Genomic DNA, 14598 nt, shown 5'->3' with positions numbered 1-14598 from the left:
AAAAATTGTCCTTGAAATTTTTGCATCTTAGGCATCTAGCACTATTCTATCTTTTAAAACACATAGCAATGGTAAGTAATCTTGCCTTTAGAAATTCTACTAATATAAGCATTTTATTTATTTGACAATATTGGATGGGAATAGAACTGTTAAAGTTTGACAACAGCAGCTCTCCAGCAGGAAGGAGGAATGCCTAGTGGGTAGCAGAGCTGTACATGATGGAGAATTACAGAAATAAAACATTAACAAAAAAGAGAAAAAGATGAGAAAGATGTTTGTTGCATTTGCGATGATAATGTTTATTTCATGTCTGAATCTGCCACCATACTTTGCCTCTTCCTGAATGATACGTGCAGTGGTCACAGGAGAGCCTGCAGCATTCACCTGCAGCTAGTCATCCTCCTCAAAAGTCACAGTATGGATCAATTCACAAAGTATCAATTTATAATCCTTGCCATTTTTCCTAGCAAAATAATTCTCCATAAGTTCTACAAAAAATCAACACTGTAGGTTCTTAAGCAACCTTAAGATACATTGCTTCATAAATCATTTACTAATAATGGGCAATATCTTTTCCAATGGAATAAGGAAGGACATGCCTCCTCTTAACCTTAGCTGGTTTTCAGTTGATTGCTTTATGAGTGTGCAGCATCTGTCAATATCACTGTGCTACTGTCTATTGTTATATAAAAAAAAAATGCGTTTTTCCTCCTCATTCAGAAAAAGTATTGGTATTCATTAATATTCAAAGTAACTGTGACTAAAGATGGAGGGTAGAAAGTTGCTAGTAAATTTAAGATATATAAGAAAGTTAAAGGGACAATTCTGTAAATTCAAGTATTAGCATGCTGGTAAGTTTCATTCCCAATGGACACACATTCAAAGTAATAACAAGCCTTGTGGTTGTCCCACTGAGATCTGCTTCTCTAATTTCACAAGGTGCTGGTAATAAGAAACTATTTTCCACTACCCTGTACTTCATCCATGTCAAACATACATTATTTTAGCACTGACAAGGAAAACAAATTTTCTGAGCTTCCAAACGCTGATGTGCAAAAACAGCAGCCCTTGATTGAAGTCAAACCAGGTATTTTGTATAGTGTGTATCTTTGCTTTATCATTATGAATTTCCGAGCTGAATTTTAATTTGAATCTGTGTTACTGAATCAGTGCGTCAATTGATCAAAGGACCTAACTCCACCTCAGTCTTAAAATACTGAGTTCTTCCATATATATACATATAGATAAAAAATGAACCAAGATATCTTGGCGTAAGTGATGCCTGATATCTGGTAACAGGTCACAGTGGATGATTTTGCTATGTAATTTATTACACATTCAGGGAACATTATTTGTAAAAACTTTGGGAAGCACTTTTATTATTCTTTTCTCATCTTATGTTTGAAATAGATTTGCCCTTAGCTGGCCCCAGAACAGCAGGCAGTTCCTACACATCACTCACACAGAACATCCACTAGGAACCTTAGTATTCATTAGAACAGAACCTGAGCATTATTTCTATGGTTAGATGGCAAAAATTAGAAATTGCCTGCAGTATCCCCAGATGTCATTTTAAGAACAGCTATAAGATGCTGTGAGTCACAACTTTGCTGAACACTTCCTAGATCTAATACTTTTAATTCAGTTTCTCTGGAGTAATTGCTTTTTGATGTATTGTGAGGAGTACATGACTTCTTTTATATATATTCCCTCACACACATTCCTCAGGGAAAAATTGTTTTTCTCCTCCATTACAAGAAAATGACACAGCTGTGTTATTAAATGATAAAATTATCCACACACACTAATTTCAGGCTTTCCTTGCTGAGTTTTCTCATGGCCAAGCAAAGGTTCCTCAACAAACAAGTGAAAAAGTTGTGGATGGGGTCAGCAAGTCCATGGCTTCAGAAGGGACATAACAATCAACAAAACAAGCCTGAAGTGGAATCCCTCCAAGCACAGGCATGCAAAGAAGTGCCTGCAGAACAGCCATGTTCTGCCGTTCTGGGGAATCAGCAGGCTTGGGTGCCTTGCTGAAATGCCTCCACATTAACGCACACAGCACGGGCAACAGACAGGGGCAGTCAGAAGTCTGTGTGCAGTTACAGGGCTGCCACCTCCTTGGGATCACAAAGATATGGTGGGATAGCTCACACGACTGGAGCGCTGCAACGGATCGATACAGGCTCTTTAGCAAGCACGGGCTGTGAAGGCAAAGAAGGGGTATTGCACTTCACATGAGAGAGCAGAGCAGCTGGAGCGCATGGAGCTCTGCCCTGGGACTGCTCAGGAGCCAGTCAAGAGCCTATGAGCCACGATCAGCAGGCAGACCAACACAAGCGCTCCTGTAGCGCGTATCGCGAGATCAACCTTCTGGTATCCGCGACCCCTGAGACTAGAGGAAACGTCTGGAGCAAGGAAGACTTACACTTGCAAGAGGACCACCAGAATACGAAGTACTTAACCAACTTGGACATACATAAGCGCATGGGGCCTGATGGGTTGCACCCATGAGTGCTGAGGGAGCTGGCTGGTGTCATTGTGAGGCCACGTCCATTGTGAGAGGTTCCTGAGGCTTGAAGAAAGCAAATGCCGCTCCCACCTGGCTGAACAGCCAGGCCCAGAGGGTTGTGATCAGCACCATACAGTCCAGGTGGAGGCAAGTCGTCATCTTCAGGAAAACACCATTAACATTAGAACCAAGAGGAAGGGTGAACATAGCAAGAAAAGTAAAAAGTTAATGTGCATCAGTTTTAATTGTACTACAGTTACTAGAAATTAATTTTAATAATTGACTAGTCTGGACTTGAAGTGTTAGTCATGTAAGTGCTAGTAACTAGACCAATAATAATTGTTAAAATCTTTACATTCTAATTGACAAACTCTGGGCTTGCATTGGAAGTGTTTCTTTAGCCCACCAATTGCATGGATGTTTGGCCAGGGACCCCAGTCATGAAGACTGGCTATCAAATCTGAATGCACAACTGGTGGAGCATACAGGCAAATCAGGCTGTACTTTAGATGCAACATGAGTACTCATCGTAGAGAGAGGGTATCATTTTTGATGTTTGCTTCTACACACTTTGGCAAAAGGAGAAGATGGAAAATGCTTTCTTCTTAGACTTGACCTGACATTAACTTGGGAGATAACAGCTTAGAGTACCAAGTTTAAAAATCCAGGGGTAAGGAAAAATCAGCAGAATGTAAGTAAATCCCAGACAAAGTAAAATAAAACCAAAGAAAAGTATTTCTTCAGTACTGATAAATGTGTCCTATTTAAAAATCATGACATTTTCTGATTAGCTTGTTAAGATAAAGAAGACACATTAGACACATATACTTCATAAACAGTTATTTATTAAAGCAAACAAACTCCTTTTCTTAATAAAATATGTGCTAATCACCAGAAAAAAAATCATCAAGAAAAATAGGTCTGTGCATATATATAATTCTTACTGTACAGATCTTGCAAAGTAAGTGTTTGCATAGATTTCACAGTGCTCCATTATTACTGTCTAAAACAGCTTACCCTCCTGAAGTGCTTCCGTATTATCAGGAATGCTTTGGTTCATACTGAATATAGTAGATATAACAATACAAATAAAACAATAATTGCATTTTACAACTTACTGGAATAGCTAATCTTCAGGTTGAAAACAAAATTTGTTTACAAGCAAAGATAAATAAGCCTTACCCTTCTTGTTCTGAAAAAGCAACAATCTTTTCAGAGCTCTAAGTTTTCCATGATGCCTTGCCTTACTTTCATCTGCCAACTTTTTAGCTAGAAAAATTCTGAAAGATATCTGCACCCTCAAGCCAGTTCCGAAAACAGGATAGCCCTTTGTCTCTGATCTGTTTTCTTCCCTTGTCAGTAATGACTTCTCCAGTTTGTTTCACAATCACCAGTTTAGGAATTGCTGTTATGTTGTATTTCTTCTTCAGATCACTGAGGGGAAAAAAATTAAAAATAAAACACACCATTAGGGAGCATTTTAAGAAAAATCCTAGTCTCCAATGAAGGGTACTCTGGTCAGGATGCATGGGAGAGCACAAGTGGTGATTGCCTGGGCTTCCTCAGAGCTTGAGGAAGAGCACTGTGTAGTATCGGGAGATAGACATGGCTGCAGCTGGGAGTTTACATGGTGAAACTTAGCTGAAGGAGTTCAGAGTTGCAGCGCCCTTCCTGTAACTGCCCTTCACCACTACCTGTAGCCTCCACAGGAGCAGAGACTGACTTTCAGAGGCTGTAAAGAGGTCCATGGAAGGGAAGTGTGACACACCCTTCCACCTTGATTTTACTAGCCAGAAACAGATGTCTTCTGGTCCCTTTTTACTGGATAGGAGGAGGATCTCACTTAAATTAGCATTAGACATTTATTCCCATACAAAGATGTTCAAGTGCGCCAATCCCATAGAGCTACTTCCTGTAATCTCCATTAAAGCATGATGCATAATCCTTTAGTGTAAACAGAACAGACTGCAGAAATGCCTTAAACTCTGTCAATGAAACAGGTTTTCTACCTACAGAAATGTAAGCAATCGAAAGATTTGGAATAAGGGCCACGCATCTAAGCCACCCAAGAATAAAATTTCAACTCCTCCTCTGCCCATCATACAGACAATTGTGGCCATTTCTCGATGTCAGGAGCCAGAAAAATCCAGACAGATTACAAATAACTCTGTTTTAAATAGCATACTGTTTTATAACAAAACATAGTTAAAATACAGTTAAAAAATTAAAAAGCCATACAAACAGTGATGTTCCATGAATGAAATCAGGACCTATTCAAACAATTGATGAGTAGGTAACCCAGGAAAAACAAGTAAGAAAAGAATTCTGAAGGATGGAAATTTAATGGGATCAAACTTAAGATACATGGAAAATTCATAAAGGATTATTAACACTGGAAATAAAAATAACATTTGGGAGGCAAAAACCTAGAGGACACAAAACATCTAAAGAGAAACAAAAATACTTGCTGACACTGGCACACAATAAATAACAAGGCCTGACTATTAACTACACACCAGAGATGAAAGTGCAGCAAGAGCAGGCTATCAGTCACATGAAGTAGTAAAATAGAATTCACTGTTTATATAGATGAGTAAGATGCAAACAAAAGGAATATGCAAGAACAGGAGAGAGAATCAGAGAATACAGCATAGCAAGCCACTTCAGTTGAGAATGACGCAGGCAACAGAAATGGCAAGATGAAAAACACTTCCAAGGAAAACAGTTTAACAGCTATAACACAGTTTGTTTGTTACAAGACAAAATAAAGAAGAGGAAAAGAGCAAGACACATGGGTCTATCTTTATAGAAAGATAGTATCTTCTAAACAAGAAATTCACCTCACTTGGAAGGGTGATGTTTCAGTGCAAATGAAAGAGTAAAATTCAAATAAGCCAGAAAAAACAATTTTGAGACTTAAGACTTAATCACTAGCACTGACAACAACTTTTTGGTATGAATTTTATTAATTCACAATAGAGGTAATTAAAAAACAGTCAGTGAGATCTGAGCTCATTAAACATCTCAATGGACATCAGATAAGATCAGAGGTGGTTGTTGAGAGTGCTGCTCAAGTGTTTCCAGGAACTCCAGAACCAGTTCACTGTCCCAGCTCCAACTCGGAAAGAAAAGCAGATAAAGAATGTCTGAAGTTTCCCGCCATGTTTATCAAGACACTGCAAAACCAAATTATTTCCAAATACATGGCAACAGCAAAACCACTACTTTCATTAGCACTAGGTGCCCAAAGACGAAAGGAAACCATTTGTCGAATACAAACAAGCAGGCAGAGAAATGGGTTTAGACTGATGGTCATAAAGTCAGAACCACACTGGGGTGTTTCCCCACCCTTTCCAAACTAAGCTAAAAAGGTAGGAAAACTAATACCTACCTCCTACCATGTCAAACTATTCATAGGTCATCGTCAGCACAGCTATTCGTTGTACTATATGTTCACATTAGAGACCCATGAATGAAATAACAGAGATGCTAATGAATTCGTAATGTTCAGTCTGAAAGGCAGAAGTTGAAGAAAATATCTTCTAGCACATTGTCCTCACAAGTGATATTCCACAGTTTTAGCGGCAGGAATGCAAGCTATGGTGACAGATATGCTGGTATCTAACAGCAGAAGTGAGGAACATAAAATCTACACCTAAGACGTAAGTTGGGCAGTCTAAAAGAAATCCCAGAAAAGTGTAACCGGTTTCGAGGAAGAGGTCACATGTTTCAGAAAGGGTATAAGAAACAGGTTACGTGAACTGCAATAGATCAGTTAAAACTAACAACCTCCCCAAAACAAATGTAATGTTGTATGGAAAATTACCTCCCTGCATTGTGTTATATCAAAGTGACCAGAAATTAAGCACCTTAAGAAGTAGCAGAGGACAGAGACACAACAAGCAATAATGTAATAGCCAGCTTCCAAAATATGAATAACATCACTCTCAAAACAAAACTTCAACACTAAATGGAAATGTAGTGTCTGAGCACCATCACTATAAGCAAGAACATCTGCTGTGTGAGGTTCAAATACCAAAGAATTTTGATTGAGTAGAAAAAAAAGATTTGTAGACTTTTTTAAAAAATACAAGACCTTCATATATAGATACTCTCTATGATTTCCTGGAAAAGAGAAGGAGTGTTAAAAATACAGAAAATAAGACTTAAGTGAAGACTTAAGACTGGCCCAGACAAGGCATTCCTGAAACACATCTTTACTTCTATATTTTTCCTTAAGAGAAGAAAAATTAACATGTCAAGGCTACTGCTCTGTCACTAAGTTGGCTGAGCAATAACGCAGGAAATATTACAGAAGCAGCAATAATATGGTCTAGCAACAGATGTGCTTTCTCAGTGAATTCTGAAATGAAAGCAACCAAGAAAGCAACCAAGAATCCCCAGAGACCTTTCTGAAGTCTGCTAAAATGGGAGAAAAAACATTCCAAAGCAAGTTCATGTAGAAACCACGTGAAAGACTATCACCTCATACCACTTGTACGACAAAAAAGATGAGCAGAAGATGCATTTTACTGGTTCAGCAGACAATAAAATAGCCTGAGATGCCTAACACAATTGTAGCAATTAGAGACAGAACAGTAGGAAACTGAAGGTAATTTGCTATGGAGACTGGAAGCTAACACTTTGCTTTCCTAAGGGAATGCATATATAGCTTATCCACTCAAGCATGGCATCTTGTTTACACAGCTTCTGGGCTGAAGGTTGCTGGCCTCAAACCAGACTGAAGCATGCACAGATTTTGCTTACATTTGTGTCCAGCTTGTAATGGACCTCAGGAACAGTTCTGCAGACAATGCTTCTTAACCACTGTGTACGTGTGTACAGGTGCTTACAAAAACAACTTTTTAAAACCTGTTAAGATCATCCACTCCTATAGGGACCTCAAATCCTGTGACTCACCCACACAAACCACATATGTGCCATGGGACTAATTCCAATGACAATTTATGAAAACATTAACCATAAATAGAAAAATCACATGTGCTACAAAGGCAAACTCAATTCTCTTACAGTAAAATGCAGCAATGTAACTAATGACATTCTTAAAAATCAGTTGCCTAGCTATTCCCAGGTAAGTGTAAAGGTACAGTGTCTTACTGACTAGAAAAATCTAAGACCCAACAAACAAAGCAGAGGAAGTTATAATAAAAGATAGCTACGGAAGACTGAACGAGTAACGTTTGTACAGACACAGGGAACCTTTTAGCCAAACCCTTTGAGATATCACACCTTGGCCATGCAGGTTAGAATATGAGAAGGCAACCTTCATTTGCAGATGAAATAACAAAAAGATGAAATTAAGACTGAGGCAAACTGGAAGTCATTGCAATTGTTAGGTCTTTTGATTCTTATGAGAAGGCTGGATGAGAGTTTCTGAGAGCACAGATTTTATATTACTAGGTAGTACTGGCACTGGCTGGGATGGAGTTAATTTTCTTCATAGCAGCTCACATGGTGCTGTGTTTTAGATTTGTTACCAAAACAGTGTTGATAACACACCAATGTTTTAGCTGTTGCTGAGCAGCACTTACACAGAGTCAAAGCCTTTTCTGCTTCTCACCCCACCCCACCAGCAAGTAGGCTGGGGGTGCACAAAAAGCTGGGACAGGACACAGATGGGACAGCTGACCCCAACTGACCAAAGGGACATGACATGCCATGCCATACGATGTCATGCTCAGCAATAAAAGCTGAAGAAAGGAGGAAGAAGGGACTGACATTCAGAGTTACGGCATTTGTCTTCCCAAGCAACCATTACACATGATGAAGTCCTGCTATCCCGGAAATTGCAAAACATCTGTCTGCCGATGGGAAGTAGTGAATGAATTCCTTATCTTGCTTTGCTTGTGTGTTCGCATTTGCTTTACCTGTTAAACTGTCTTTATCTCAACCCACAAGTTTTCTCACTTTCACCCTTCAGATTCTCTCCCCCATCCCACCAAGGCAGGGAACAACCCAGCAGCTGGGTGGGGCTTCGCTGCCTGCCAAGGCTAACCTACAGCATAGACGGGTATTTTTATATAAGGGTTTAAGATCTATACACAAGAGCGTTTTTGAGATGTAGACAACACGGGGCAAAGTTAACATCATATTGGGAACATAAGTGATACATTTTATACACTTGTGTAATATCATATCTGACAGTATTTGAATTTTAACAGCTTTCACTTGAAAATGCTTCCACTTCAAAGTGATGGACACTTTGCTGATCTGCTTCTAGCAGTATACTCTGTAATACACAGCTGTACATCTAGTTTCTTTTAGCTATGAGCTTTCTGCATTGTTAAGTGTTAGTCACATGAACAAGCACATCATATAGGTGGGATTAAATTTTAAAGTGCCTGCTGTGATTTTGGGATAGCAGTCTAAAAAGACTAAGAACAGGTAATAGCTCTTAACTGCTCAGATACTTTCACTCTTCTCCTTCTGCCTTCCTGTTTTAGACCCCCCCCCCTTCCATACATTCCTATAGGTGCCAAACCACCCTCATACCTAAAGCTTCCTAATATAAAATGTAAGCATACCCTTTTTATTTTCCTTTTTCAGGAATTCTTTGGGATTCTAATTTTAAAATCCTAGAGTTTAGAATCATAGAATCATTTAGCGTGGAAAAAGACCTTTAAGATCATCAAATCCAACCATTAACCTAACACTGCCAAGTCCACCACTAAACCATGTCCTCGAGCACCACATCTACCCGTCTTTTAAATACCTCCAGGGATGGGGACTCAACCACTTCCCTGGGCCTGACTGCCCTTTCAGTGAAGAAGTTTTTCCTAATATCCAACCTAAACCTCCCCTGGCACAACTTGAGGTCATTTCCCCTTCTCCTATCACTTCTTACTTAGGAGAAGAGACCAACCCCCACCTCACTACAGCCTCCTTTCAGGGAGTTGTAGAGAGCAAGAAGGTCACCCCTCAGCCTCCTCTTCTCCAGACTAAACAACTCCAGTTCCCTCAGCCACTCCTCATAAGACTTGTGCTCTAGACCCTTCACCAGCTTCGTTGCCCTTCTTTGGACACGCCCCAGGACCTCAATGTCCTTCTTATAGTGAGGGGCCCAAAACTGAACACAGGAGTCGAGGTGTGGTCTCACCAGTGCCAAGTACAGGGGGGACAATCACTTCCTTAGCCCAGATGGCCACGCTATTTCTGATACAAGCCAGGATGCCATTGGCCCTCTTGGCCACCTGGGCACACTGCTGGCTCATATTCAGCTGGCTGTTGACCAACACCCCCAGGTCCTTTTCCACTGGGCAGCTCTCCAGCCACTCTTCCCTAAGCCTGTAGCATTGCATGGGGTTGTTGTGATCCAAGTGCAGGACCTGGCAGGTAGCCCTGTGGCCTCAGACCATTGATCCAGCCTGTCCAGATGGCATCCAAGCCATGAGCAGCCAGCTTCTCCAGGAGAATGCTGTGGGAAACTGTGTCAAAGGCCTTACTAAAGTCCAGGTAGACAACATCCACAGCCTTTCCCTCATCCACTAAGCGGGTCACCTTGTCATAGAAGGAGATCAGGTTAGTGAAGCAGGATGTTCCTTTCATAAGCCCATCCTGACTGGGCCTGATCCCCTGGTTGTCCTGTACGTGCTGTGTGACGGCACTCAGGACGATCTGCTCTATGACCTTCCCCAGCACCAAGGTCAGACTCACAGGCCTGTAGTTTCCCAGATCCTCCTTCTGGCCCTTCTTGTAGATGGGCATCACATTTGCTAACTTCTAGTCAATGGGGACCTCCACAGCTAGCCAGGAGCACTGACAGGTGACGGAAAATGGCTTGGTGACACTTCCACCAGCTCCCTCAGTACTCTTGGGTGGATCTCATCCAGCCCCATAGACTTGTGTGTATCTACATGGTGCAGCAGGTCATTAACTATTTCCCCTTGGATTATGGGGGCTTCATTCTGCTCCCCGTGCCTGTCTTCCAGCTCAGGGGGTTGGGTACCCAGAGAACAACTGGTCTGATTATTAAAGATGGAGGCAAAGAAGACATTAAGTACCTCAGCCTTTTCCTTGCCCTCTGTCACTATGTTTCCCCCCCGCATCCCATAAAGGATGGAGATTCTCCTTAGCCCTCCTTTTGTTGCTAATGGATTTGTAGAAACATTTTTCATTGTCTTTTACAGCAGTAGCCAGATTAAGTTCCAGTTGGGCTTTGGCCCTTCTAATCCTCTCCCTGCATAAGCTCACAACATCCTTATAGGCCTCCTGAGTGGCCTGCCCCTTCTTCCAAAGGTCATACACTCTCCCTTTTATTCCTGAGTTCCAGCCAAAGCTCTCTGTTCAACCAGGCTGGTCTTCCCCCCCCCACCGGCTCATATTTTGGTACATGGGGATGGCCTGCTCCCATGCCCGCAAGATTTCCTTCTTGAAGAATGTCCAGCCTTCCCGGACTCCTTTGCCCTTCAGGCCTGCCTCCCAAGGGACTCTGTCAAACACGCTCCTGAACAGTCCAAAGTTTGCCCTCTGGAAGTCCAAGGTGGCAGTTCTGCTGACCCCCCCTCCTTATTTCTCCAAGAATCAAAAACTATCATTTCATGATCGCTACACCCAAGACACTACGCTCACCTTTCCACTGAGGTGTACAGGACACGGACTCACTAAATGCCTGTCTATCTTGCAGCCCACAAGAAGTAGCGGCATGTGCTGGGCACCCACACAGAGAATGATGCCTTTCACGGTAGGGCTCGGTATAACACAGCAGTATGTCTTTGTGTATCAATTAAAACATCACTCCCCATTTACTAGCATTTGTTGTTGACATGTTCTGTCCTACTCCTGGCCTTCCTCCCTACTATTCCCTTTCTCCTCCTAGTGCTCCCTTCCTACTAGATTGTCTTAACACACTCCTGCAAGGATCAAAAGCCTGTGCCTCTGGCAGCAAAAATCAACATTAACGCTGCAAACAGTCAATGTATTTCCTGTCAGTCATGCCACAGACTACAAGAAGTAGTAAAGGTGCAGTCCCACCTCAGGGAAATAGTCAGGACTGACAGGATGAAAAAGTCTTGAGATCCTGCTCATATTTTGCTTCTCTGCAGGTATGTGTGAGGCGTTGCACTTCAATAGCCTGCATTCATACTTGTAGTGTATGCTTAACAACACAAAATTCATCCCCAAGAAACTCCATGTTTCTGTTTGTGAAATGTGTTTTAGATGGCAAATTTAAAATTAGCTCTATTGTACCTAGAAGAGACTTCAAGCTGTGCTGCAATTATGTATCTTAAACACCGAAGTCACCAGCTAGAATATTTTAACTTCACTGAAGATATTGAAATCCCTTCTTTACATAGTCCACAAAAGAGCAACCAATTCGAATTTTTACAATGGAACTCTAAAAATATTAATAAATTATAAATGTTAATAAATATTAATAATCAAATTATTAATTGATGTTCACCAATTCTAAAATCATATTCTTACTTAGAACTAGTATCTAACCAGAATTACAGTTTGGTTTAGTGAACACACATCCGTCTGCTTTAAGTGTATGATGATTCACCAGTACCCCTGAAGCCAAACTACCAGTTAATTCAACATAAGCACCTTGAACATCTCCACACAGCCCTTTATTGTTCTATGCAAGAATCACAACTTCAAAAACATTGCCTTTTCATATCCCTCTGCACTTTGTTCTCAGTAAGCCACTTCAAACACTATGACCTCGCCACTATCCCTGACAGGACAAGCCGTGTTTCTCTATAGGATTCTAAAGGGCATTATGGACCGCCACAGAAAAGCCAATTAAACTATCTTTGTACCTCCATTCCACATGACTTGGGCAAGAGCAGAATCAGAAATAGACCCCTAATCCACAGAGGCTGAAGCTGTAAGCGCATTCCCATGGTCTATGCTGAACAGCTTGCTGGATGCAGTGTTACATTTCCATCAGGAAATCTGCCTGAATTCTAGCAGGATTAGTAAATACTAAATACAATTACTGCCTGGGGAGCCTTTGGAGAACTGTGGAAAACAGCATTGCTATTTCAATCTATTTTTAAGTCAACGGAAGCTGTTGTTAAAAAGGCCTAACATTAATTGGCTGCTGACATCCAGGAATGAGCCAAGGAAGGATGAGATAGTTCCTTGCTTCAGGTTGCTTGCTCTTGAGGTTGTCAAAGTGCACTGACAAAACAAGATTAGTAAACCTGCTCCATGTTGAGCGAATGCTAGGGTGTTACACAGCTCTATCCCGGGCAGCACACATGGATCTAGAGTTAAATAAATGCCAGAAGTTACTAGAAGCACTAGAACAGAGTTCTTTGTTAAAAGAACAAATCTTGTTGTGAGTTTAATTACCCAGTCTATGTTTAAAAGTCACACTAACTCCTTGGCTTTGATGACACCTTACGATCTACTTATTATTCAAAGGCAAAAAAAAAAAAAAAAAATCCCTTTATTTACATGTATTTTAAGTCTCCAGATACAGGCATTTCAGTGGCCCTGAACATCTTACCTGTGCCCCTCTAATCCCATATCCCCGTATACTTCTTGATATCCCTTCACCCTGTTCCTTACACGTGTCCTTTCCTTTTGTTGTTCTGCTGAGCAAGCTGCCTACAGGAATGCCCCTTTAGAAACCTATCAGCACAAGAATTCTACATCCCAGTTACCATATGCATTTGCCACAGGTGCACTCCAGCTGTTATTACATTTCTTTTTCACCTAGCTCACCTGCATCTGTCTGAAATTCTTCAGTTTGCTCTGCCCTCCTCTAAGTTGTTCAGCTATGAGTTTGGCTGCTTCTTCTTTTGCCTTTTTCCCAGAGCATTAATAAGCTAAACAACCCAGGACAACCTTAAAAACAACTACTGCCGCGCTGAAAAACAACCACTTGATCTTCGTTTGCCATTAGCTTGTTTTTGACTCACTATTCGCGTCATCTTGTTAATACCCGGGGTGGTCTTGATTAACCCTTCTTCAAAGACCTTTTAAATCCTAAATTAGGCAGGCAAAACTAGTTTTCCTTCACCGCGTTCTTTACGGAGGTAACAGGCTAAAGCCGAGTTACTTCTCTGAAGAAAGCAAGCGGCTAGCTGAACGGCACCTCGCCTCCGGGGGAGCGCAGGGAGAGCCAGCCGGCAGCCGCCGCTGCCCAGCGGCCAGGAGGAAGGCAGGACCCGCCCGGCGGACGCGGACCCCCGCCCTGCGCCGCAGGGAAGGCCCCCAACCCGGGTTTCGGGGTGCTGAACGGGCCGGGAAGGGGCGGATGGAGAGGGCAGGCGGAGGCAGGTCCCGGGGAGCTGCTGTATCAGAGACTTCGCTGGTTACGTTACGCTGCTGCTGAAGCACCGGCAGCTCCGGCCCTCTCCCGTGCTCTGGAGGGGGGTGCCGGCACGGAGGCTGGCGGTGGGGGGCGGCCGCAGCCCCCGGCCGGGCGCCCCTCGCGGGGAGGCCCGGGAGGGGCCGGGGGTCGCCGCCGCCGGTACTCACTGCTTGTAGGGGTCGTGGAAGGGCAGGGCCAGCCAGTCCCCGTGCATGGCGTGCATGTAGCCCGCCATCTCCTCGGCGCTGTGGTCGGAGGAGATGAAGACGACCTCGAAGGGGGCGGGGGGCTGGGTCTCCTCCAGCAGCTCCGTGTAGAAGTCGCAGAGGACGGGGGTGAAGTCGCGGCACGGCGAGCACCAGCCGGCGGAAAAGTACAAGCCCACGACCTTGTTCTGCAGGGCCTCCTCGGGGTCCACGCTGCGGCCGTCCTTGCTGACCAGGAGCCGCCCGCTGAACACATCCACCATGCTGCCGCCGGCCGACCCGCCCGCCCCCGCGGGGCGCAGCGGAGCGAAGGCTGGCACCGGGGGCTGCGAGCCCAGGCGGCCCCCGGCACCTCCACGCCGGGACCTTGCTTCCTCCCGCCGCCACACTCAGCCTACCACGGTCACAACCGCCGCCGCTGCCGGCCCCCCCGCCCGCCGCCGCCTTTATAGCCGCCTGGGGGCCCGCCCACCGCTGACTGACAGCGGCGCTCGCCAATGGCCCCGCCAGGAGGGCGTTTCCCCGCCCCCTGCCAGTGGCGCCCATGGGGCGGTGGATAACGGCCCGGCGGCCGGCGGCCTGAGGCGCCGGCG

General features: G+C 43.5%; 1 protein-coding gene across 1 annotated transcript; it reads right to left on the bottom strand.

Moving 5' to 3' along the window:
- Nucleotides 1-3689: 3689 nt before the first annotated feature.
- On the bottom strand, nt 3690-14320 carry NXNL2 (nucleoredoxin like 2). The gene is made up of 2 exons (XM_082336627.1): nt 13967-14320; nt 3690-3946 (listed from the first exon to the last, which is right to left on the bottom strand). The coding sequence occupies exons 1-2, from the start codon at nt 14266-14268 to the stop codon at nt 3778-3780; spliced, it is 471 nt and encodes a 156-aa protein (XP_082192753.1). The 5' UTR covers nt 14269-14320; the 3' UTR covers nt 3690-3777.
- Between the last annotated feature and the right edge of the window lie 278 nt (nt 14321-14598).

This window comes from Platalea leucorodia (genome assembly GCF_965183815.1).
Source record: "Platalea leucorodia genome assembly, chromosome: Z".
Taxonomy (NCBI): domain Eukaryota; kingdom Metazoa; phylum Chordata; class Aves; order Pelecaniformes; family Threskiornithidae; genus Platalea; species Platalea leucorodia.
The sequence above is the reverse complement of the archived record's forward strand: the minus strand, read 5'-3'. Positions and strand labels throughout refer to the sequence as shown.

Coding starts and splice junctions, on each gene's coding strand:
- NXNL2 (XM_082336627.1), bottom strand. CDS start 14,268: ATGGTGGATGTGTTCAGCGGGCGGCTCCTGGTCAGCAAGGACGGCCGC. Junction 3,947..13,966: donor TTCCACGACCCCTACAAGCA/GTGAGTACCGGC, acceptor TTTTCCCCTCAG/TGATCTGAAGAAGAAATACA.